Source organism: Vespa velutina, chromosome 18 (genome assembly GCF_912470025.1).
Source record: "Vespa velutina chromosome 18, iVesVel2.1, whole genome shotgun sequence".
Taxonomy (NCBI): Eukaryota; Metazoa; Arthropoda; class Insecta; order Hymenoptera; family Vespidae; genus Vespa; species Vespa velutina.
Window position 1 is genome coordinate 739,906 of NC_062205.1, and position 27,204 is coordinate 767,109.

Sequence of the window (27,204 nt, forward strand, 5' to 3'; positions counted from 1 at the left end):
TATTTCATAGAAGTCGTATATTCTTACATTTTTTATTAGCTTATTCAAATAATATAAAAGCTTTATACAGGATATTGTTATTTATGTTTACTTAAGTATTTCACGATTTATAAGTTCACAGGGAATAATTTAAGTGATACATTTATACAAAAGATTATAGGCCATTTATTACCTATTTCCAAAATATTTAAAATTCATTTCTAGAAAAGCGATATTGAAATTGTCAAAATTATTTGGAAGATAAAATCAAATTGCAAGTTGATTATATGGGATAAACTAGCAAAATGTAAAAATTAATATCTTTCGATTAGTCTGATTTTATTTTAATATTTATTAATAATAGATTTCATTATGAATAATAATTTATTATAAGGAAGTAAAAACTTTATACACGTTATTTGTGTAACATATTTCAAAGTTTACATAAGAAGTCTAACAAATTATACATATTCATACTTGCTCATAGTATGTTGCTATTAAGATACTTTGTAGATCTTTCTTATATGCTTTACCCCTGTTTCTTCGAATACATGTCCATTGGAGTGATATGACTTCTTATATTATTTGTAATTCCACATAAGGTTACTAACCGTCCAATTCTTTTCTTTTGGAGTTCACAAAGAATGTCATATATCTTTGTATCTTTTACTATTCTCAAGTATACATCTTTGCACGAGGAAAACTCAATTTTTATAAAAATATAATATTAATAATAGAAGTTTGAACAATTTTATATGGATATATATTTCGGTGTTACGCCATGTACACAAATGTATTAATATCGTCATCGTGTCTACGAATATATTTGTGCTCAATAAGCCATTCAATTTGTTCTTTTATCATCTTTTTACTTGGTAAAAACATATTTTTTAATATATCTACTAATTCAGTTTGTAATTGAACATTACTAATTTTCTTTCTTATTTTTAAAATCTTGATGATAGCTTCCTATTTGTACAACATAAGTAATATACATATATATACATATATATACATATATATACATATATATACATATATACATAATAATATTAACATAACGATCAGAAAAATAATTGTATATATGCATAAATAATTAAAATACCTGAACTCGTAATATTCTCAGTTGTACGATTGATTGATTATCTTCTTCTTTACTTCTTTCCGTAGATAATTGTAATCGACCTATTAGATTTATCTTTCCTCTTTTTTGTAATTTTCCATTTTTTCTGCAAAATAAATAAAATGTATCATATATATAGAAATTAAAAAATATTGTGAAAAATTGATATACCACAAACGAACAACTTAAAAAAATATATAATACTTATATATATATAAAAGTGATATAATAATTCATTATATACTAACACTATGGCAAACTCTTGATTCACCCAAAATCTTGTATCGTTCCCAAAATCTTTTGGACTATATGCATGTGGTTCTACTAAAAGAAGTTGACGTTTTAATTTTGGAAAAGCACATAATGACCATAGCGTTCGTCGTAATTCTGGATCAGGAAGTTCTGTAGCAAGACGAAGATTCTCATAAGAAATTTTTTCAAAAGGCCGTTGATTCCAAGCAAATAAAACAGCCATTTGAAATGTTGTGACGTCCACATCGAAGCGACCCACTTGGTTGGAAAATGTTATCTGGAACACCATCCAAATTGGTTGCAAGATGATGCTGAAAATTAGAATCGGGATATTGTACTTTGTGAAAAATTACAAAATACCCCTCTTTGTTACTAAATAAATAAAATTTTTCTTGTATTATGTAAGTTACATATATATATATATATATATTAATATATACATAAGTTTTATATATATATATTAATATATTTAAATAATTAATAGATATAATTAAATTAGTACTTATTGATCTATGAATATTACATTATTAAAAAGGAATAAAATTCATTGAACAAAGTGATTTTTTTGATTTTATTATATAAATAGTTTTATTTAAAAGTAAATTAATTAAAAATAAAATAAATTAAAAATGTTTATACTTTAATCCAAAACGAATTTGATTTAATAGATTGTTAAAGACATACGGAAACGTGACGCGATTAGGTTTATAAAACTAATTATAATTTTTTATGGATGATATATAATATACAGATATTTATATTTTTTGTTCACATTATTATTGGAAAAGCTCACGTATATATTCTTACCGTGCCATTTGACATATGATGATACCATTGTAACTTTCGTCCACTGTGCTTTTTTTTGTAAAATTCTTCAACTTCTGGTATATAATCTTCAAGTTGTAAAGGTAAACTTACAGTAACCCTTTCACTACCTCTTGCCCAGGCACCTGCGTTTAATATCTATATACAAAAATTTGTGTATTATGATTTTATTTGTAAGATCTGTAGCGTTCTGTTAAAAAAGATGTTACATCTCAAATATAACAATGAATACTATCACCTTTATATTTATGCTATCTGCAATGGCAGCACGACATTGTTCTTTAAATTGTTGATTAAGATCTTGAGATACTTTAATATCTTGAAACATTCTGGCTAATTTATTGACATAATCAGCAGGCATACCAACTTCTCTAAGCCATTCTACCATATTTTCTTCCTTTTCAGAATCTGCTGATGTATCTAATATAAGCCTTCTTGTTAAATGTGCCTTATGATAACGCATGAAAACATCTTTATTTTGTACGTATTTTAAAACAAGTAACTGAAATGAAATATTAAATATATCATTTATTAATAAGATTTATTTTAATAAGAAATAAGAATGAAATTTGCACTTTGTACCGACCACATCTCTTAATTTGCTTTCTATTTCATCTGAAGTTAATTTCTTACTTAATGGAGTTTTTCTAAGAAGCATATCACAGTAATTAGCTAACAATTCTGGACATTTTGATTCTGGTTGTCCATTGTTATTATTATTAGGTTTATTGTTTACAATTGTTGTACCGATGCCAGAAGCTTGGCGAGCAGGTAATTCGAGTCTAAAAACTGTAGCATCGTTAACAACGAGCTTATAAGCTTTATCTCGTGCAGTAAGGAAACGTGGATCATCATCAAATGCTTCTTTCACTAAAGTGGAAAATCGTCTAAATAGATCTAATAATCTTTCTACATATTTTTCCGAGTCTTGAGTAATAAAATCTACTGCTGCCATCATATCTGCTAATCCTGCACTTGCTATATGTTCTTCAAGATTTCTTAACATAGGACCAACCCCTTCTGATACTCTATCCATTAATTTTAACATTAATCGAAGTTCTGTAATCATAGATCAAAAGTAACAAAAATAATTTGATACCGGTTAAAATATAAAATCTAGATAAAATATAATATTTCAACTATATAAAACTACAAACGGACTTACCGTCCGTTTGATGATGTTGTATCATTCTTGGACATTCCGCAAGTATAACTGATTTAAAAGTTGCTACTAAAACTCTTACACAACAATCAGTTAAAAGTTGTACACTTGCACTATTTGGTTCTAAATATTTTTGTGCACGTAATTCTTCTTCCCTTAATTTTGATTCTGCATAGCGCATGTAATTTTCTACTCCATGTAATGACAATTGTTCTGGCGCTTTGACCCAATAAAATGCTTCTGTTGCTTCTATATAGGCAGCTTCAAAATTTTCTCTATAGATCTGTAGTTTATCGGCTGTATTTGAACACAGATTTACTAAAAGCAAACGATATTAAAATATTACGTTACAATTTTAATTATTATATTCAAAAAAAAAAAAAAAAAAAAAAAAAAAAAAAAAAATAAAAAAAAAGAAAAAAAAAACTATTAACATTATTTATAAAAACAATACAAGAAAATATATAATCAGAGTAGGATAATATTTATCTAATATTTATACCATAAGATTCTCTAACACCAATAACTAATTGGGAATCAAATGCTTCCCCATTTCTTTCAGCACGTACTAATCTCATAGCCGAATCTTGGAGTCTTTGTTTTATTTCACCAAATATACTTTGATTCCAACTATCTAACATCAGCTATATTGAAAACATGATATGGTTAAATTATTTCATTTAAATATACGATAGACAATATTTATATATTCATATATATATATATTATATATAGATATGATAAAAAATCATACTTTCCTGACGAGATCATCAGACTGATTTCTCTTCGGTACACTAGAACTAATTTTTCCAGCAAGATATGTTTCTAATAGCCCAAATGGCGTAGGTAAATAATTGCACTGTGCAAAAAACTTTCTCCATTCAGCTATATATGCCTTTAATAATGCTTGTTCCTCTTGATGCGCTAATACTCTCTATATAAAGTGCAAATTTAAGGAATGTATATATCTTAAAATTATTATAATTTGGAAAAATGTATTTTAACATCATTTTAAAATATGACGTTATATATAATAAATAAAATGAAAAGATATTATAATTTTGTTGCTTAAAAGAATGATTATTCTTACTTGTTGAGCTTGCTTTATAAAATCCATTATGTTTTCTTTAAGAAGATTGCGTAACTTTGTAGATCCCTTTTCATCCCACATACATACCAAGTGAATAGAGTAAAATAAATCTTGCCATTCTGCATGTGTTACTGGTTCTTGGTTAAGAAGTTTCAATATTATAGGGTGCATGTATGGCCATTTATCTTCAAATGTAAATTCATCTTTATTCTGAAAAATACATCTATAATTACTAGATTGTATTATTTATTATTCCCATATATATTACAAATGAACGATATTTATAATTTATTAATTGCTATATTAATTGTTCGTACAAACTTTTTTATTTTTACAATTAAATAGAACTAATACTAAAATTGTATCATACAATTAATAACTATTATTAACAATAATGTATTTCATATATGAAATTCTATCTCTTATTCTCTTCCTCTTTCTAACTTATAATTATTAAATGTTATTAGATTTATGGGAACTTTTTGTTCATCGAAAACAATTCTTATTTAAAATGCATATTAAAGAATAACAAATTCTAATATAAATAAACAATACTAAAAATAAATTTAAACCTAAAAATTGACCGTTATTGAACAATACATTTTTGTCTATATTTAAGTGTTGCATACATTAAAAAAAAAATACAATCTCCCTTTAATAGTATAAAACATAGAACGTTCTAAATAAATATATATACAAGTTGAAAAACGAATCAATAATATATTTAAACAATTTTTTAACTAATATTTATTTAGTGACAACTAACCTTTAACATCGACGCCATCACAAAATTTTGACATATCCTATGTTTAGTCTGAGTACGCCAATGAACTCGTGCAGTGTTGCAAACTGATTGTATTAAAAAATTCCTATTCTGTGTTAGTGAAATGAACGTAGAAAGTTTTAATTGGAGCTAATGTGAAAAGGAAAAATAAAAATCAATCAATAGCAACGAAGTTAATATCTTGTAAAGTGTTCTTATTGGTCAATCAATATTAACACGATAAAATTTACGCCAATTTGTGCTCACAAAGAGCAAATCGAGCACACTTAATCTTTAGCGAACATAAACGAATAGTATTATCGTCTCTATGTATGATATATCTATTGGTAGATCTATTTCATGCCGTCGTACTGAACATCCTGGGAGCATATAATTTAATTGATAACTAGAACTCTTTAACAAAAAGCAAAATGTTTGCTATCCAAAAGACAATTGGAAATGCACGATTGGCAAAACAGATGATTGTACAACAACGAAGAACCGTTGTTGATTTACCTCCTTCCGTCAAAGTAACATTTATTGTAAGTTTTCTTTTTATTTCTATGACGTTATGTAATTTCTTCATTGTCCTTTAAATATTATTCTTTAAATATTGTTAGATAATATTATTGGATTTTTTTGTAATTAATAATTTTTTGATCAATTCAATTTTAAACAAAATGATTAAAAAGATAGAAAATGGTTATCTATGTAAATTTTATCATACGTTTCATCGTTTAAATCAAGTTTAAATGTCTAATAGATTTTAATAGATTGTATATTATTGCATTAGTAAATTTTGTTATTGTTACAACAATTATTTCTATGTAAATTTTATCATACGTTTCATCGTTTAAGTCAAGTTTAAATGTCTAATAGATTTTAATAGATTGTATATTATTGCATTAGTAAATTTTGTTATTGTTACAACAATTATTTCTATGATATTATTTTTCTTCTTTTTCAGGAAAAATTAATTGGTGGTATAGCAATTACTGTGTCTATGCTAGCAGTACCTACATATATTTCATGTAACATAAAGAATTATAAGAAGAATTAAGATGAAAATGTAATTACATCTATAGTTACAAAGTATCGGCTATAACAATGCTGTCACTTAGGATTATTGTAAGATAATGTATTTTAAAATTTAAGAACCAATAAGATCTATATTCAAAAGATATAGTTCATATTTAAAAAAAAAAAAAAAAAAAAAAAAAAGAAAGAAGTTTTAATTTAATCCTTTAATCGATTTTAAAATCTTAATAAAAAAAATATTTAATTTTTATGTCATTCTTTTTATTTAGTTTTTTATTGAAATTTCAAAAGAATCATTAAAGATATTGTCAGTTATTATATTCAGAAGAAAATATTAATGTGCCAATGAGATGCGATACATAAACTTGTTACGTAAATAAATATGATAACAAAAATGTTGATATCGTTTATTATGATATCGCAGAGATATGATGATGATGATTATCACGTAAAGCATAATTTGAGAATAGATGTCAATTTTTTTTTCCTTTTTTTTTTTTTTTTTTTTTTTTTATTATTTGTTTTTGCTTAAAACGATTAAGCGTTACAAAATTTTTCAAATGATATTATAAATGCGAATAAATAGGATCGATCGATAAGATTCGTAGATTCGATGATATTTATTTAGGATCATTAAACAATTAAAATTGATCTTCATGACGTCGAATGTTTCCATTTATTTAGATAGAAGCTGGGATATGGTGAAGAATAATAATCAAAAAAAGAAAAAACAAAAAAAAAAAAAAAAAAAAAAAAAAAAAAAAGTAAAGTAATAATAAGGCTAACGACGTCGTTTTTTATGAGATTATCAAAACATTATCAGGGATGTAAATTATGTTTCAAAAATATTTCTGTTGTGACGAATATGTTGTTTACGTCTTTTCAAACAAGTAGCACAACATTTTTCTCGTACGATCGGGGAAACGTCGCATATCCGTCTATAAGTTGCACACATCGACGAAGGTATTATACTGTCCTTGCAATCTAAGAATAGAAGAAACTATTAATATCATCGACATAGTAGATCATTTTCGATCGAATCAAAATTAAATAAATATAATAATTACCATCCTTCTCGTTGGTACAATGTTTTCTGTAATAACATCGTCTATTACCAATTGGTTTTCTTTCGTAATTACAATCGTTGGATAATAAGTTTGTTGTTCGATCACGACACTCGACTTTTCTATTTCTTACGCCATATTTTACGAGACAAGTTGCATTGCAGGTTCCCCAAATCCCTAAAAAAAAAAAATAAAAAAAAAAAAAAAAAGAAACGTTAAAACGTTATCAAAGAGATTTGCAATATTAATGATTACTAATTATAGTACATAATGTTATCATGATTATTAAAATTACTTTTCGTCACGAAGACATAAATTTGGTCTTTCGGTTTGAGATTAAAGGGATAAGAGCAAATTATAATAGTGGTCATATATATGTATTTAATAGCAGGAAATATTTAACATTTTTTCTACTATCATGATGTTTTTTTCTCAATCACTTATTCAATCATTTATAATCGAGAGGATTTTTTTTCTCTCTCTCTATTTTTTTTTGTTTTGTTTTTAAGCAAACGCAGAAGACCATCATCATAGTGTTACGTACGATTAGCACCTTACCGACGATCCACTTTCCCTCATAACAATCCTCCACGCTGATAGGTTTGTCATCCAAATTACAATCTCCTGGATTTGAACAAGTGACCTTTCTACTTCTTTTTCCGTAAGAACAATGGCTCCATCTCGAAAGAATCCATTTAGACTTTGTATTGTACATGGAATTATTTGGATTTTCATCGAAGACATTATCGAATTCAAGAATCTCTGGTTCCGCAGTGGTCAGGCCATCGATCAATGTGATACCATCGTGATCGTTTGAACTGACATTGTAAAAGGACGCATCTTTGTTTTCCGTATAGACTATCAAAGGTATTTCCGAGGATAATCCGCATGGTGGTAAATTTTGACAAGGACCTACTTCTTCGGGTCTAGCGTCCTTGTCGCAATCTTTGTCCGGTAAAGCTAAATCGGATCGATCCGTTCCTGTACCCGATGAAACGCACATCACTGATCTTTTACGTAAAGCATCTTCGCCGCATGTTACAGGACACATTTGCCATGGTCCTACCCACCATCTACGAAATGGATGTTATATAAGAATATTTTTAATCGGTGATTTAGTGCTATGAAATATTTTCTTTTACAATTGTTCCTTATATGTATAATTAATTTAACACTTTGACGGATGCACTTTGATCGATGCACTTTTCATCAGATAAAAGATTTACACTTGTTGCTAGCAATTATTAAAATTTTTCTTGCAAAAACTTTCTCACAAAGATTTATAGCCGTAACATTTATTGTTATAGTAAGGAGAGATAAGAATCGTAATTATTTCAATTATAAAATAATCTATACTCATCTTTCTTTAGCTTTTATTTTATTTTTTATTTTTCTTTTTTTTTTGTTTTTTTTTTTTGTTTTCATTATTCCCATTATAATTATCAAAGCCAAAATTTTTTTTACTCCGTCGATTACGTTTTATTTTTATTTTTGTTTTTTTGGTATCCACTTTTTATTTTTGTTTTTTTGGTATCCACTTTTTATTTTTGTTTGCTTTGGTATCGTTTTCTTTTTGTTGCTTATCATAATGATTCGTTTCAAATAAATTCATTAAACCATTGCCGAGTAATTTTGATTCATATAGAGTCTAAGTATATTTTTATCCACAAAGTTTAAATGTATTACAATCGTTAAGTACAGTATTGATTCTTTCATAAAGATATATTGAGAACATTGTCTTGACATGATCATTACAATTTGCTTTTTATTGAAACTATTCTCGTCTTCATCGGAATTATCTATTATTGGGGCTCAATAGATTTTAATAATTTATCACTACAATTTCATTTTCGCCGTTTAAATCTTGTAGTGATTAAATATCGATGTTATCTGATATCTAGTTACCAATGTCTGATAGATTTTCAGTTTTAACTTTATTGTTATCATCAAACATTTTTAACGGTATTTATTTCACGATTTCTAAATGAAGTCCTTAGGATTGTGAGGAATAGTAGAACAAGTTGTGAAAAATTTTAATTTGAAATTTAAATCTCTATAATCGGATAAAGATAATATCAGGCCGTGTTGCCAGACAATAACTGCTGCCTAAGTGAAGTCATATCAACATGATATAGGCCGATAATTTTTGGTTAATATAATTCACGTATACTTAGTTGAATCCAGCCGTCAAAGTGTTAATAGTCTAAGCCATAAGTGAGCAACCTTTTTTCCGCTGCGAGCCGTACAACTCTCATCATCGATCAATTTGTTTCTTAATTACTTAAGTATACTACTAGTCATCATTTTATCGCTTTATATTTAAAAAAAAAAATATGCACCTTACGGCAAGATACGGTGGTGTCAAATAGTGGTATTCGTTTTTTCTCATAAAGAGCCACATACGACCCGTGATGGGCCGTTTATTGTCCACCTATTCACTAAATTATTCATACAAACCTGGCAGGGCAAGGGTTTGAATTACATTTGCGTAATTTAGTTTCTGGCTTAATCGTGACGTTGCAAAAGTGCTCTTCCACGACACCACTCTTTTTTTCCTGGCAAAGAACTCGAGATGTTTGTATACCACCACCGCAGGTTACCGTGCATAATGACCAATCGGAAAATATCCAAACGTATTCTGGGGCACGATCAGGTTCCTTCTTTGGTACTGTGTACTCGTAACGCAGACCAAAGTTCCGATAGTGTCCTCTATAAATTAACTGAAACGATGCGATTTTATTAGATGTTTCACGATCATTTCTTTTTTTTTCTTTTCGTTTTATTTATTTAAAAAATTTCTTTTTCTTTTTTTTTTTTTCACGAAAAAGAATAGTCCAGACGTAAAGATAAATAGTGAATAAACAGGTTATTTCAAGGATTATCGATACTCACGTAGACCGCAATGTCTTCTTTGATAGGGCCAGGTATTCTGATCTTTTCTCTATCTCGATCACGTTCATAGAGGGCCGGAGTTCCGGCGACTTCGTATTCTCCTGCCAGAGTGATCTGCCTGTCCAATTAGTATCCTGGCGTTAGACTTCAGTTCGAACAAATCTTTATCAGATACAAGTGTTAAGAGATCGATAATTCTTTGTTTTTATTACCGTACACTTACGTACCGTTTTCCATTAAGGAAGTACTTGTCAGATTTTGGTACTCCAATGCCAATGTAGTTTTTACTATTGCCAACTTCTTCTATCTTGATATTACGTGATCCAGTAGGTACTACGATGACCTCTTTGTATCCAGGACCATCGTTTTTGTCATAGATCCCACTAGTAGTTTCACATTGTGTGCCATCGCCATGACAGATACCGCATCGATCTTCTGTGGCATCTGAATCAACGGTCCAGTCGCAGCCAACCTTCTGAAAACGGATAAAAATTAAGATTGATTCTGGTTTTTACGTTAACTTGTCCTGGCTACATTTTTTTTCCTTCTTTTGAAGGAAAGAGAAAGAGAGAGAGAGAGAGAGAGAGAGAGAGAGAGAGAGAGAGAGAGAGAGAGAGAGAGAGAGAGAGAGAGAGAGAGGGAGCGGGAAAGAAAGAATACTGACTCTACATATTCCGGCGATGCACATATCTCGACTACCGACGTTACAGGGCGTACCATCAAGGGCTGCTTCACCCCAAGGAACGATCACGCTTTCGTCTATGTCAGTACAATAAAGTTCACATGGTTCGGCTATAACAAAACAATATGAAAGAAATATTAAATATTGATTATATAGGTTTTGTATTACAAAATTAATTTTTTGCAAATCAAATTTATCCTTTGACAAATCAAATACAACCTTTTTGGAAATCAAGTTTTTTTTAAAAATTTGTTTCTCTTAAGCTTTCATAATAAAAATTATAATCAGATATATATTTGTTATTAAGAAATACGAAATTTTATAATACAAAGATACGTTGCACAGAAAAATATTTATTTAATACTAATCAAGAATTCGTCATAATTCATAATAATATGGAAATCTAATCAGATAAAAATAAATTTATTTAACAATTTTTTCGAACACTCTTCTCTACGAGAAGTTAGCTTTTTTATAACACCCTGCAAATTTCGAAATTAATTAATTGTGATTGTATGCAATATTGCAAAGCATCAAAATCAAAATTCTTAAATGTGATCGTATTTATTTAATATTATTGCAACATATTATCAAAATTTAGATAATATTGTTATCAATTTCTGTTCGGAAAATACTGAGATAAAAATTTTGGTATTAGTGTTGATATGTGAAGGAATAATGATTTATGCAAAATCGTACGTTTAATATTTAACAAAAATAATTTTATCTATGTTTATTGACGAACCTTATTATTAAACGGCTTAAATATCAAATTATCAATAATTAAAGCAAAAACTATCAATAAAATTACAAAAGAGTGAATTTTATTTGCAAATGGGTGAATTTGATTTGCGAAGAGATTAATTTGATTAGCAAAAAGTTGAATTTGCAATACAAAACTTCCATATAAATCAAATTTATTTTATATTATATACTTTATATATATATACATACATACACTATATAGTATATATCGAATATAACCTCGACTCAATTTTAATACAATCTTGACATATTTCATAAATTAGTCCGTATTTATTTTCATATTAGTAGAAATTTAAAATTAATAATTAAACTCACTCTGATCGAAGTAAGGTAACCAAGTATAATTTTTGCCTTTATATTCCTTTCCATCGTAATTACTACACTGGACTGCACGAAAGCTGGGTGTTCCTTCCAAACAAGGTTCTGTGTTGCAAATTTTATATCGGCGTCTTTCGCCGATGCAAAATTTTCCACCATGCACTGGCTCAGGGTGATCGCATTTTCTTTCAATGATCGACACACCAGCACCACAACTCCTCGAGCATTCACTCCAAGAGCCCCATTCACCCCAACTACCGTCGATTGGATGAGGCCGATCGACGATCGGCACACATTTTTGATTTTGACACCACTGCATCAATAATATTATAATATATTATCTATTATTATTATTTATGATACGTTTAAAATAAAATTTTATTAAAATAAAATAAAAAATATTGTATAATATATTTATAATATCCTGTGTCATAATATATTTTATAGGATAGCAAATTTTAGTTATATATTGTTATAATATATATTCTTTGTTTGATTTTAATTATTATAATTATCATTAATAATATGAAAAAAAGTAAAAGTGAAAAATAAAAATAAATAAGTTTAAAAGACGTACCATATGTTTTCCACAATGAGTTCCAGGTGCAGCTGGATGTAACATGGTAGTACAGGAACCATCGACGATGCACCATAATTTAGAACAAATCTGGACGAATAATGATTATATTGTATTACTTATGACATTAATTCGTATTAATCACCAATTAGTACTACTTTCTTTTAACGAAGAGCTCACGATAATCAGTGTCGGTTACGTTTTACCTCCTGCAGAGGAGAGCAGACCGATGCATCTCTGACGCCAAATTGAAGTCTACATTGATGTTCAGCATTATACATAGCTCCTGGTGGTAGATCCGGGTAAGCATAATCATTATCCGCAGGCTCATCCTCTAAGCATTCACCCTTTCCTTGACTAAAATTAATGTTGATAACGAAAATACGAAATACATATTTCTTTTTATTGTTTTCCAATTATTGCAACATAAATATCAATAAGATTTATGTTACAGACAAAGATATGAGAGATTGGAACAAGTTGAGAAATTTTTTTAGTTTTTAATTTTTGCAATTTTTGTTTGAATTAATTACTTAATAAAAAAATATGTTGAAATTTAGTTCGACCGTTTATCTTCAAATATCGTAAGTTAAATTTTTCAGAATATATATATATATTTTTTTTATATATATATAATATATATTTTACACACATACATACACATATATATATAATAAATGAAAAAATGTTCGTTTGATTAAATCAAAATGTATCAATTTACCCCACTGCGGGATAAGTTGATACACGTGTGAAATATCTTGATATGACATTTAATAACTAATTTTTATCATTCAAGATATGTTATTTCAGACACATTGGTTATAATATAATTGTAATTTACCTATATATATATATATATATATATATATATATATATATATATATATATATATATATACATATATATAAATACTAATAAATGAAAAAAAAATATAAATAAATTTAATTGACAGAATAAATAATAAAAAATTAATTTCTTTCCAAGTCTGAGTAACAATGAATGTACGTTTAATTAGAATATCTTATATATCTTATATATTTTAGGTATAACTAATTTTATAAAACATACGAATTGAATTCATTCTTCGCTTTGCTGAGATTTTAAGAATGAATTATTTTCATCGTATGGAGGATATAATTATTTTTCTTTTTTTATTGATTTTTTAAAAATATTTTTCTTACTGTTACATACGACCATTATATTTTTTCAAATTGACATGGTTTATCAATTCTCAGGAGAATCTATCCCGTAGGAAGCGATTGTACGAAAATATCTTCATAAAAAGAATGTGAAACATATAAACAAAGTAAAAGAAAAAAACGTAATAATTTAATTCTCAAATGACTTAAGTCGAACTAATTTAGAGTTTAAATTTTATATAGTATCTTCAGATATATTGAAAAGTCGATACGAATATTATATCCTTTCTCCATAATAATGAAAATTATTGAATAATAATTGCTATTGTCAACGTACACAGACGTACCTTCTATCGTATTAAATAGATAAAAAAAAAATTTTAAATATCTGATACTGATGGAACTAAATGTACATAGTGTCCAGATAATTTCAATATATCACTTTGGTTCTGTATCAACTTGCTCCGGTCTTTCTCTACATAATGATACGAATAATAAATATTTGTTTAGATTTATTTGATCAAATAATTGTTCAATTTAATTAACAAAATGTTGGTCAAAATTATAAACAAATCTAAAAAAAAATGTGTGGATTCGTGATCTATTAATTATAAAAAAAAAAAAAAAGGGAAAAATATTATGCAAGCTGTCAAAGCTAAAGATCGATTCAAAGCTATATCAGTAAGTTAGAGACTTACTCTAAAAAATTTGTAATATCTCTTCTGGAACATCTCGACCATGCGACACCGACCGTGTCCACTTCGAAAGTGGGCGTCATGACGTGCAAAGTATCGCCATCGCGTTTACTGCAACCAATTTTTTCCGTATCGTGATACATCCCGAAGCTAAAAAAGAAAAAAAAAGAAGAGATAAAACATGTACTACGACTATCGTCCGATAGAACGAAGAAAATGAATATTTCCTTTTGCTCGTGTAACATAAATAAGACGACGAGGAAGCTTATATTTTTTTTTCTCATTGGTATTGCATAATACATAATATTAGGTCAGGAAAGAGCTGATGAAGATATTGGGTCTACAAAAAAATTCGTGGCCCTTGGATTCAATCAATTATGTAATTTTATTTTCGGTTCAAATTTATTTCTTTCAATTATCAGAATAAGATAAAACGAAACAAATAAATCTCTTTGTTTACATAATCAAATAAAACAATATTCAGCATGATGTCGTCCGATGAACACGGCGTATCTATCAGGTATTAAATTTTGTTTTCTTATCAATTGAGAAAAATCTTTACAGAGATCATGAAAATGATTTGCAATGTTTTGAATGAAAATGTTAATGCTTACAGCATGAGTAAGAAGTGATATCGAAGATTTTGTAGTGGCAATTTCGATCTGATTTCTAAAGTGTTCAAAGAAGATTGAAGACGACGTAATTGGATCAGTTATTGAAAGAAAATGCTTGTCCAACGCAAAAACAACTTGCTGAAAGACATCGCGTCACCTAACAAACAATTTCTAATCGTTCGCATAAGTTGGATAAAATTTAGAAAATTGGTCGTTAGATTCTATACGTGATCAGAGTATAGGAGAGTATAGAAAGAGATGCTACGTCACGTAGCATTTTCTTTGCTTTTACAATTCTTTTTTTTTTTTTTTTTTTATACAAAATCATAACTGTTGATGAGAAGTGGATGTTATGTGATAATTCTAAAGGGGAGCGGGGGAGGAAATTGTGGGTTAATCCCAATGAATCAGCGGTATCAAACCGCAAAACGTTTTACACAGAAAAAAAGGTGTTGTGCGTTTGACGGGACGTGAAAGTAATCGCTATAACATGAGCTACTTAAATCCGATGAAACTGTTAATTCTGACCGATATTAGGAACAATTAATTCGTCCAAGTGACCCTTTTTGTTTCACGACAATGGACGGCCGTATTTGACAAAAGTCACAACAGATTTTATGTATTTCCTTGGATAAAAACTTTTCTATCGTGCAATATATTCAATCTCTTTTAATTACCATTCGTTTCGGTCACTGCAACATCGTTTAATCGATACTCATTTAAAAACGACAAATAACATTGATACGACCGTTTATTGAATTTTTTGTGGCTTTAAATCATCATTTTCTTTTTTTTTTTTTTTTTAAGTGTGTATTCAAAAATAGCCTGATAGACGAGACAAATATATTAAAACTGATCGCATTTGTTTCGAAGAATAAAATGTACATTATTATTATTATTATTATTATTATTATTATTTTCTTTTTTTTATAAATAAACAAAAAGTTTATGGAAATAAAGGCTATCAATTAATTTGCAAACCCAATAGATGCTTTTGCTTCTTTTTTTTTTTCTTTTCTTTTTCTTTTTTCTTTTCTTTCCTTGTCAAAGATCATGCTCACTTATGTCCAAGTTCATGAGTGATCGTGTGCGCGAGGGTGATACCGTTGTCCTCGTTGACGCTACAACTACGATCAGGTTGGCACATGCCGGCCACGTGAGCCACTCCTAGGGTACTGCAAGGTGTATTGGCTCTCGAGCAAATGTCCTCTCTGGTCACGAGAATCGCCACGTCATGGTGATTCGGATGCGAATCGTCTCCTGGATTTAGTTTCTGCTGCCATTTGCAAAAATTGTAGAGGGTTTTGTCTGCATTCACTGTGATATCCAGTCCTTGCTGATTACAGACAAACATACATACATGCGTATATTAAATTTATAGACGGTATCGCACTTCTGTAATACGTGATAATGTATTGGATTGTTCGGAAAGTAATTTCGTTTTTTTTCCTGACAGAGGATTTAATTGTATTTTTTTGCACCTAACTTCAGACTTAAGCCGCATAATCATTATATGTTTTGAGAGCTGATATAGCAAGGCTTGTGTGTAAAAAAGTCCAATTGATTCTACGCAGTAGTTTTTGGTTGGTGTCCTTTTAAATATGGAGAGCAATAAGCAGCATCTTCGTCATATTTTTCTTTTTTACTATAGAAAAGGTAAACATGCTTGTAAAAGTCAGAAAGAAATTAACCGATGTGTATGAGAAGATGTGTTGACAGTACGACAGTGTCAGAACTGGTTTACAAAATTTCGATCCGGCAATTTTGATATCGAAGATGCATCACGTTCTGGAAGGCCGGTTGAAGCTGATAAAGACACGATAAAGGCATCAGTTGATGCAAACCGGTAAATAATAACACGTGAGAGGTTAAATTTATCAAATTCATCTGTTTATGACCACTTGAAAGGCCTGGGTTTAACCCCGAAGCTCGATATATGGGTTTCACATGTTCTCACGGAGAGAAATTTGTGTCGACGCGTTGACGTCTGTGATTCGCTTCTCAAACGTCACGAAAATGATCCATTTTTGAAGCGCATCATTACTGGGGAAGAAAAATGGGTTGTATATAACAATGTCAAACGCAAGAGATTATGGAGCAAAAAAGATAAACCGATTCAAAGCATTTCCATCAAGAAAAGGTGATGCTGTCTGTTTGGTGGGATTTTAAAGGAATCGTTTTTTTTTGAGATTTTACCGGATAACACAACAATTAATTCGGAAGTCTACTATCATCAGCTGGACAAACTGAATGATGCACTTCAACAGAAAAGGCCAGAATTAATCAGCAGAAAAGGTATAGTGTTCCACCAAGATATTGCGAGACCTTATACAAGTTTGGTCTCTCGCCAAAAGCTTTTACAGCTTGAATGGGATACAATGCCACACCCACCATATTCTCCAGATCTGGTACCTTCGGATTATTATTTGTTCCGGTCACTGCAAAATTTTTTAGACGTTAAAACCTTCACTTCAAATGAGGAGGTCAAAAACCACCTCGATCAGTTTTTTGCCAGCAAAGACCAAAAATTTTATGAGCGTGGAATCATGCTACTACAAGAAAGATGACAAAAGGTATTGGAGCAGAATGGCCAATATATAATTTAATAAAATATTTGTTCATTATATGAAAATTGTCTTTCATTTTCACAAAAAAAAAAAAAAAAAACGAAATGACTTTCCGAACGATCCAATATAATGGGGGAAAAAAAAAGATCATTGTTAATTTTTATATCTAAAATCTAAAAAAACAAAGAAAAAGAAAAAAAAACAACAACAAAAAGCAAACGGCTCGATCATGCGAGAAAAGAAATCATTAGTAGATATTAATTTGTAAATAAATATTTGTTTATTTTTGTTCGATCAAATAATTTTGTTTCAAAAAGTCATTGAAAATTATTAACAGATCTGGAATAATGTATAAATTTACAATGCGTTAATCATGAAAAAAAAAAAAAAAAAAAAAAAACAAAAAATGAAAAAAAAGTTACTATGCAAGTTATCAAAAGCAAGGATACATGTAATTTAGAAACTTTTGATCATAGAAGAGTTTGTAATATCAACAATATTCGTAATATTTATAAAATAAAGCATCGGAAAGTTTTTCGACCGGATTTAATTCAATTTGCTTTATTTATTTATTTATTTTTTTCTTTTTTCTCTTTTATTTTATTCTTTCATTCACTTCGATCGATAATCGATTAATTCGTACTTGAACATATCTTTTTAATCATCGTTCCATACCTCGGTCTCTTCATCTTCAACGAGAACGATCCTGACGACAACTATGTTAATGAAGTTACCAATGGTAGGATCGAGATAGAGTGAGGATACCATGTTCATTATCGTCAAAAGATAAGTCTCAACGTCGCCGTCCTGATGAAAAGCCATCATCGTCGTATCTGCGACTACAAGTGCCTCGACGTGACGTGGCCTACTGATCGATCTCTTGGAACGTTGCCACCACTTTGTTGGATGATGTTTCTTTCGACCTCGGCCTTGAACTTGAACCAGTCCAGGCTGCGTTTGCCACTCAAGACGAGTCTCCGTCAATCGTCGTGGTTCTGGAAAGATTTTGATCTAATCAAACATCTTGAAAAATGCGTCATTGCTCGAATCAATTATAATAACGTCATAAAGTGGTTCGAGGAAAACTTTGAAGGAGATCATTTGTCTTTATTCTTTTTTTTTTCTCTCTCTCTCTTTCTCTCTTTATCTCTCTCTCTCTCTCTCTCTCTCTCTCTCTCTCTCTCTCTCTCTTTCTATCTCTTCTTTTTTTTCTCAATGAAATAAGTACGCGCAAAATATGCATGTATGAATTTAATTGCCGTACGACATTGATTTTTCTAGGGTTAAATTGAACCAACCGTCTTTCTTTAAAAATTCTCGATTGTGACCTCGAGCGTGTAACGGAACGCGTCGGTAAATCTTCTTGACGAATGGTTGTTATAACGAGGTATTTAACGTTGGCTTATATTAATCGAGCGGCGCGTCAAGGGACCTCGAACGATCTTTTCTTTCTCTTTTTCTCTCTCTTTCTTTCTCTCTCTCTCTCTCTCTCTCTCTCTCTCTTTTTCTTTCTCTTTTTCTCTCTGTATATCTCTCTTTACCATCGGTGTGTCTCCGTTGAAGAAAATTTCGCGTTAATAGAGAGACGCGTTCGGCGTTTGCTTTGCCGTACGATGATTTATGCAGATTGGTCGATCTCTGAAGCTGTAATTAAGATTTCATTTGACACTACTGCGAAGTGGCTTTAGATCAGACCCCCATGGAAATGAATATTCCTTTCATCTTAATAACATACTGTCCTTCTATACAAAGTTGTTACATATATATTTTTGTTCCCGCGAAATTTTGAATTTAACGTCACAACATAACGTCGACATATATATATATATATATACATATACATACATATATATATATATATATACATATACATACATATATATATATATATATACATATACATACACATAAATAATTAAATCTTATTAACTGGATGAAGTATTAACGAAGTAGATCGAAAACATGTTAAAACACAGATTTTAGAAATTTTCTCGTCGATACATCAGTGACAAGTTATTAAAAAAAAAATGATTGGAGAGGTCGGGGGGAGGGCGGGGGTAGGAGGAGGAGCAGGAAGAGGTAAGGATAACTATAATATATAATTTATTCATATTAATTTATTGGATATCTTGTTTTGTTCTTTTAAAATAACTTGATACTTTTCGTCACAGAAGTCAAACGTAATCAAAAACCAGAAAGATAGATAGAGATAGAGAGAGAAAGAGAGTGAGAGTGAAGAAGAATTACGGGAAAAAGTAAAAGGAAAAGAATAAAAATAAAAATAAAAATTAAAAAAAAAAAAAAGAGAGACAAATAAAAAGAAAAGCAAGTAAATAAATAAATAAATAAAGGTATTGCCGATGTCAGGTCGTATTCTCTCACCGCGGGTGCCGCAGTTTCTCTCCTGTTTCTTCTTCTTTTTGCGCCGGCGTCTGGCTGCTCGAGCTGGCAGGCCGGCGCCAACCTCACGCCTTCGTTTCTCGGTTGCCCGCCGGAAAACGAGGTGAGGACGAGCACCTTTGCCGTCGCCGGAAGAAGGTACATTGCGGATCCAAGAGTTTCTATCCTTCTCGGTATTCGTTATTCTTCTCTCTTCCTCCTTGTTCAGATCTTTTTCTATCCTTCTCCGTCTTCTCTCGTGTCTCTCCAACTTCTTCTTCTCCTCCTCATCCTGCTCTTTCTCCTTCTCCATCTTTTCTTCCTCCTTCTTCAACTCCTCTTCCTCCTCTTCCTCCTCTTCCTCCTCCTTTCTTAGTTCCCCTTTCTTCGATAATACGGCGACTGGTTCCAGCCAGAACTCGCCATCCGCGCTGTGTAGTACACCCGCCTGAAACACAAAACCAGGTCGGTCTCGTCTTACCCGCAGACGCGTCTCTCCCGCTTACAGTTTCTCTTTCAGATACGGACAAGGTTGGACCGATCGAAGAGAGATATCCTGCTAAAACTATTGCTCCTCTTGAGGAGCAGGACATTGGGAATTGCCAGCGAATGGTTTAGCTTTTCTTTTTTTCCTTTTTTCTTTTCCTCGTTTCTTTTTCTTTCTTTTTCTTTTTTTTTTTTCTTACAAATCAGTAGAAATATTTCTACTTTCTTTTTCTATACTTTTTTCTTCTTTGTTTTTTTTTTTTTTTTTTTTTTTTATAACAAATGATTAAAAATATTTTCACTTTCGTTTTATAATAACTTTTTCCTTTTTTCCTCTTTTTCTTTTTTTTCTTTTTTTTTCTTTTTTTTTTTTTTTTTTTACAACAAAAATAAGTAGAAATATCTCCACTTTTTTCTTTTATAATAATTTTTTCCTATTCGATTGTTTTTTTTTCTTTTTTTTTTTTTGTAACAAATAAGCTAAAGTATTTCTACTTTCTCCTTCTATAATAATTCTTTCATTTTTTATTTTTTATTTTTTTTTTTATTTTTTTTTTTTTTTGGTAAGAAATATTTCCACTTTCTTCTTCTATAATAATAACTTGCACGATAACATTTTAATGTTCACGTTTCAAACGATTATTTACGAGCAATTTGAAAAGATCAATATCGCCAGATTCGATCTTAAATATCAATATGAAAATATATCTTGCCTTTATTATTCTTTGCTTTTTATATTGTCTTTTTTAAATCATTAAGTCGAAATAATAAAATTCATCATTCGTTATACGACTTGAATTAATTTAATAAATACGATTAAATTTTTAGCGGCCATCGCATAAAAGAAAAATGAGAAGTGTTAAATGTCGATGGTAACGCTGAAAGTGCAAGATTTGTATCAGAGGTTGAACATCGATCAGTGTCGTTCCGGTTCTCTCGTCGTGTTCCTTTGAACATTGGTAACGGATATCGAAATGCGGGAATGAAATAAGGACAAAAAAAGAAAGAAAGAAATGAAAGGAAAAAAACAAAACAAAACAAAACAAAGCAAAACAAAACAAAACAAAACAAAACAAAACAGAACAAAATAAAATAAAGAAAAAAAGAAAAAAAGAAAGAAGGAGAGTCGAGAATAAAGTAGGATAAGGTTTATCCCCTTGAGTAGAAAGGGCCAGATGAAAAGGGCACGAAAATAGCAGACCAGTCGAGAAAGCAATTCGCTATTTTGCCTAGCCATCGAATGCGAACCGTGAAAAATAAATCATGGCGCCAATCTCACATAGGTATCTAAAAGGAAGGTCGTCGAAGATGAGAGTGGGGAAAGAGGCCTTCTCCTCAAAGGCCCAACAGCATATGGGCAAAAAAGGCCCATGAGTACATGACTCAGCTCTGTATGGGGCCAGACGACTCGTTCTTCTCACCTACCTACTTTATTTCCTCTCCTCTTTTCTTCTCTCCTATCCTCTCTAACCCTTTCTCTCTTTTTCCCTCCACAAGCCCTTCTCTCCTTCTCTTCTTTCTCCTTTTACTTTTCAAAGAGAAAGAATCTCGCCTTCTTTGAACTTCTTTCACTTCTCTCTTGAAGTTCGATCGAGCGGAGAGACATATAAGGAGAGATTTTTTTCTTCACTATACTATATAGCTTTAAATATTTTTTGAAGATTGTTCTTTTAAGTTTTTTTTTCATAAGAGTATAATATATTCATGCATATATTCTCATAATATATTCTCTTATATGTATATACAATTTTATAAATTATATTTTATAAATATTATATATATATATATATATATATATATATATATATATATATATATATATATATATATATATCTGTTTAAAGAATAGATGAAGAATAATTCGATATAATTATTCGTACTCGATTTAGTTATGATTTTATTTTGAAATATGGTAATCCAATTGAAACAAATAAATGAACACTCATATATACACATATTTAAAAATTTGAAATTTCCATTCAAAATTGATCCAAAGTTGAGATCGGTTAATTTCATTTGCGAATAGGAAATAAATAAGAACGTTATCGTCGATCTGGCGATCTATCTTGAACATCCGTTACTTCGTTGTACACAGTCACGTTCTTCTTCAGAGAATTGCGACTAATCATAAGCAAACACGTGCCGGTTGAGTCCCCGACTAAAAAGCCATTTGTATCCTTCCGTAGCAGTTTAATTGGTTCGCCACAATATGAGACTCATGTAGTATGAAAGATATGAAATATGTATATAGGGTGTATCTTAAAACGTTTAACGATGACAGAATTCAACGAAATTCCTTTACACGGATGGTAGAATTATTTATATTTTCATTTCCATTAATATATATCTATTATTTTACTTCAACAGAAGATATTCAAATATTAATCATCTTTTATCTAAACTCAAGCTTGCTCCTTTATCTTTTTAACAATATAAAATATTTTTTTCATTTCGATTTAAGATAAGATAACGCGAAAGGTTTATGACAATTATTTCCAAACAAATTGTATTTTCATAATTGAAATAGAAGAAGATAAAATGGAAGAAGTGAATGAAGAGGAATAAATGCGAGAAGAAATGTTTTTGCACAAAAATTCGTTTTCTTTCGTTTCCTTTTGTTTTTATTTTTATTACAAAAATACTCTTGAAACGTGATCCACGTGTTGAAGTATCACCCTGTATATTTATATGCGGTCACGTTTTAGTTGTCCCATTTTACAGAATTCGATTAATCCCGTGTACATCGTAAGATAATTTATATTCCTTGCTGTTTAAGAGCATACCAATGGTGTACGCTCTTTCTCCCACGTGTTCTTGCGTTATGTCGAACCGAAGAAAACCGCTTTATAATTATCCCCTTACTTTTTCTCAGCCCTTATCCCGCATTTTACGTCTTCTCTAACATGTACCATCTTGCTTATGGTTCACCGACTTATCTCTCGGTTTTATCCTTCCATTTTATTTCTTTTCTTTTCTTTTCTTTTCTTTTCTTTTTTCTTTTTAATGTTTTTTCTTTTCTAAAGCGTCCATCGCATCGTACTCAATTTTTTTTTTCCACAATATTTTTCATGATAAACAATATTTTCTAAAAGATATATGGAATAATTCATTGCCATATGTTTTTTTTTCTTTTTTTTCCTTTTTATCTTTTTTTTGTCATTTTTTTTTATCCTTTTTCGTCAGACCTAACTCTTTTCATGATTTATACTCGCGATCTAACAAGCGTCGGTATAAATGTGGATTATAAATTAAGGGCCGGTTTAATGCTCTTCCTTCTTAGAAGCAAATAGAAAAATAATTTTATATTTGTATCAAAGAAAATGTTTTATTCGTGCGACAAATATATTAATAGTCGATCAATTATTTTGAAAAAATTATTAGAGAATTATTGATCTGTTAGATCTTAATAATTAACGAGATATTATTGTTTATAATTATTTTCAATATAAACAATCATATAAATATGAACGATCTTAATAGGCAATGAAAAAAATCAAAAACGTACAAGACGATCTTACAATAAGTTTATTTATTATCTTACTAATGTTGATTAATCGAAAAGAAAAAAACTTTAAAATTTATTTGAAATAATAAGAAAAAAAAAAAAGAGAAAATAAATAGCTTACTTAAATCAATAAATGTTGAAAGCGTCGACTATTTTCTTGTATGCATGATCGATGTCTAGTAATTATACATTTCGTAATATTTCAAATGTTATTCGATTAATAGCGTTTATAATTTTTCTTAGTTAATTTTTCCTAAATTTCAATTTAATTAATTGTAAGAATTACAATTACTTTTTCTCCCTACATAGCATACTTCATAGATTAACCATTATCTTTATATATATATATATATATATAGACTTATATCAGTTTGATGATTTTTTTAAAGATAATTCATTAAAATATCTAATTAATTAAAAGAAACTAAAATACAAAGTATTTCTGTAAAAAAAATTAAACATCTTTAAACTTTCGATTTATTTTGAATATAATATTTCGTGCTTTTAAAATTTTCGATATATGAAATGATGTAATTTTTCTTAATATATATATATATATATATATTTTTTTTTTATTTATTTATTTTGTTTTTCTATCGGAGCTAACAAATGAAATGTACGACTGATCCCTTAATTTTCAATTAATATGTATGTACATTTGATGAAGAAAATAAATAATATAGAAAAGAGAAAATAAATAATCTGAAATAATCAAAATGAAGAAGGAGAATTTGTAAAGGGATTGTCTTAATAAAAAAGTTTGAAATAATAAATATAATTCTAGAACATTTGACTTGAGTTTGTAGACGAAATATTTATTAAAAGGAAAAGTCAATTTTCCGAATGCTTCAGGAAAAGTTCTTTGTGGTCTTAAGTTATCCAATGAAATCATATTTTCAAGTTTCAAAGCTTTTTAATCATTGAAAAGAGAATAAAAGAAAGCTAAAGAGATAACGAGAGAAAGAGAGAGAGAGAGAGAGAGAGAGAGAGAGAGAGAGAGAGAGAGAGAGAAAGAGAGAGAAAGAGAGAGAGGGAGAGAGAATAACCTTGTTTGTTTCACATTGGTACAGCTACCCTTCTTGAGAGTACGACAGTACGAGCGCGATTTATTAGAATCTCGATAAATTATTATAAATGTCAATTGCATCGTGCCGTCCGATGCATGCCTGTTCTGCCATTAATCGTATGAAAGTTCGTTTGCGACATCACAAGTAGCACGACCGATATTATACGATTCTCTGGAATTTCGAAAGACGATCTAACGATTGAAATCTTTTCGTCTTATTACTTATATAAGTTTTATATATAATATTTTCTTATCTATTATATATTATATGTATTAAAATTATTATATTATATATTATATATTTAATAATTATTATTATATATTATAATTATATATATATATATAATATATTATTTAATGAATATATAAAATATAATTAATGTTATATATTATACATAATAATAATTATTATACATTTTAATAATATATATATTATTTTATGAATGTATAAAATGTATTATATATATTCTTATAATTATTATATATAATAATACATATTCATTTATATAAGAATATATTTATAATACATAAGAATATATTTAAAATATATAAGAACATATTTATATGTTCATTTGTATGGGGTGTTTATTATGAAACCAGTATAATTACATTATTTGAAAAGGAATAGAGCGATTAAAAAATTAATATATTTATAATTTTAATGTGAATTTTTTAATTATGAACAGCGATAAATCATTTCTAAAATATCTATTATATATACCTTATTCAATGTAAGAGCATAGGTCTTCTTGTTAATTAAAATTTGCAAAATCATTTGTTATGAGTCTTGCAAGTTAACTTTTGGCAAATTTAATTAACCAATGGTAAGCTACCTAATAAAATTATGTTGTCAGAATATATCAATCCTACTTTATATATAAATACACACACAAATATATATATATATATATATATATATATATATATATATATATATATATCAATATTATAAATGGCTTAAAACCGTTATCTAAATTTAGGATTAGGATTAGTAATAAGATATAAGTGTCTTGTTTTATAAAAATAATGCAAAAAATGTATTTACAGTTGCTCTCTTACTAAGAATATAAAAAAAGGAGAAAATGTACACCATAAATATTATTTTAATATATTTTCACCTATAATGATCGAAAATAAAAAACCGAATATAGTTAAATAAACAAATTTATAATTTAATAAATATTTCAGTAAAACAATTGTCTTATAATAAATAAAAAAATTAATAAAAAAATAAAAATAATTCTTTTATACGGGCCATTGTCTTCAAAAAATCTGATTCGAATAAAAATAGCGTGATTCAATTGATAATAAGAATTTTTAATGTTTCATTATTTTCACAATTATGAACGGGGTGTTTTAATTTTAACACTTATGATCGATATATGAAAGCAATTAATTTGTTTTTTTATTTAGACAATTCTCATAAAAAGCATGCTTGATTGATTTTAATTACATTGATTTACTTCTTCAACTACATGGACAATACTTATTTCCACTTATCAATATATTTTTTTTTGCAAATCGATTGAAATGTAAATCATTAAATTATTCTGTTGCCAAGGAAAACGGATTTAAACCATTTTCATAATAAATTGCTCATATATCTATCCTTTTCTAATATTAAATTGTTCTATATATTAAAGCTTAGCTCCTTTCGGTAATAAATTTTCAAATTTTCAAATAAAATTGTAAGTCGCTAGATTTATTTTCATGGAAATATTAATTGAATGTTCAAGCTATTCAATTAATTAAGAAATAATTTGAAACATTATATATATATATATATATATATATATATATATATATATATATATATAATAAAACCAATTGAATAATTTGAATTGCATGAAAATTAAATAAACAAAATTAAAATAAGTGAGTATTATCAATCCCGAGATTAGTTCGAATCGATGAGGTAAAGTAGTAACATACGTGCACGATGTAATATAAGTTAATAATTAATCTTTTTAACTCCGTAAACATATCTTCGTATCCTTACTCTGTGATATTTTAGTCGTTTTTTTTTTTTTTTTCTTTCATATTTTCTTTTTTCTTTTTTATTTTCTCCTTTAGCACCCATCCTCCCAACTTCTCTCGCGTTGTTTGATGTAATGCAAGACTCGCGAGCTAGTACCTTGCGAGCGACGATCTTGTGAATAAATCACGAAGTAAAATCGCGAGAAGGAAGTATCTTACGAGCGGTGAATTTATATTCTTCGATA

At 28.9% G+C, this 27,204-nt stretch overlaps 2 protein-coding genes across 10 annotated transcripts in view; both read right to left on the reverse strand.

Moving 5' to 3' along the window:
- Positions 1-16: 16 nt before the first annotated feature.
- Positions 17-5,269, reverse strand: LOC124955417 (cullin-5). The gene is made up of 11 exons (XM_047509826.1): positions 5,198-5,269; positions 4,432-4,641; positions 4,096-4,275; positions 3,844-3,985; positions 3,345-3,659; positions 2,766-3,238; positions 2,418-2,681; positions 2,162-2,317; positions 1,351-1,631; positions 1,085-1,208; positions 17-948 (listed from the first exon to the last, which is right to left on the reverse strand). Exons 1-11 carry the CDS (start codon positions 5,213-5,215, stop codon positions 754-756), a joined length of 2,358 nt encoding a protein of 785 aa, XP_047365782.1. The 5' UTR covers positions 5,216-5,269; the 3' UTR covers positions 17-753.
- A 1,225-nt stretch (positions 5,270-6,494) lies between these two features.
- Positions 6,495-27,204, reverse strand: part of LOC124955414 (A disintegrin and metalloproteinase with thrombospondin motifs 18) — a 92,175-nt gene continuing 71,465 nt past the window's right edge. For 4 of the 9 annotated variants that reach the window (XM_047509807.1, XM_047509809.1, XM_047509808.1 and 1 more), the window contains 14 exons: positions 19,929-20,373; positions 18,222-18,541; positions 16,041-16,315; positions 14,369-14,515; positions 12,737-12,887; positions 12,531-12,620; positions 11,951-12,266; positions 10,853-10,980; positions 10,416-10,663; positions 10,189-10,306; positions 9,754-10,016; positions 7,855-8,369; positions 7,300-7,473; positions 6,497-7,216 (listed from right to left, as the gene is read on the reverse strand). In XM_047509807.1, the coding sequence (XP_047365763.1) occupies positions 7,065-7,216; positions 7,300-7,473; positions 7,855-8,369; positions 9,754-10,016; positions 10,189-10,306; positions 10,416-10,663; positions 10,853-10,980; positions 11,951-12,266; positions 12,531-12,620; positions 12,737-12,887; positions 14,369-14,515; positions 16,041-16,315; positions 18,222-18,541; positions 19,929-20,373 (3,342 nt within the window). In that variant the 3' untranslated portion in view covers positions 6,497-7,064. Of the gene's footprint in view, positions 7,217-7,294; positions 7,474-7,840; positions 8,370-9,753; positions 10,017-10,188; positions 10,307-10,415; positions 10,664-10,852; positions 10,981-11,950; positions 12,267-12,530; positions 12,621-12,736; positions 12,888-14,368; positions 14,516-16,040; positions 16,316-18,221; positions 18,542-19,928; positions 20,374-27,204 lie in introns of those variants that run through there. The other 5 variants (XM_047509806.1, XM_047509813.1, XM_047509811.1 and 2 more) reach the window with 5 other exon arrangements.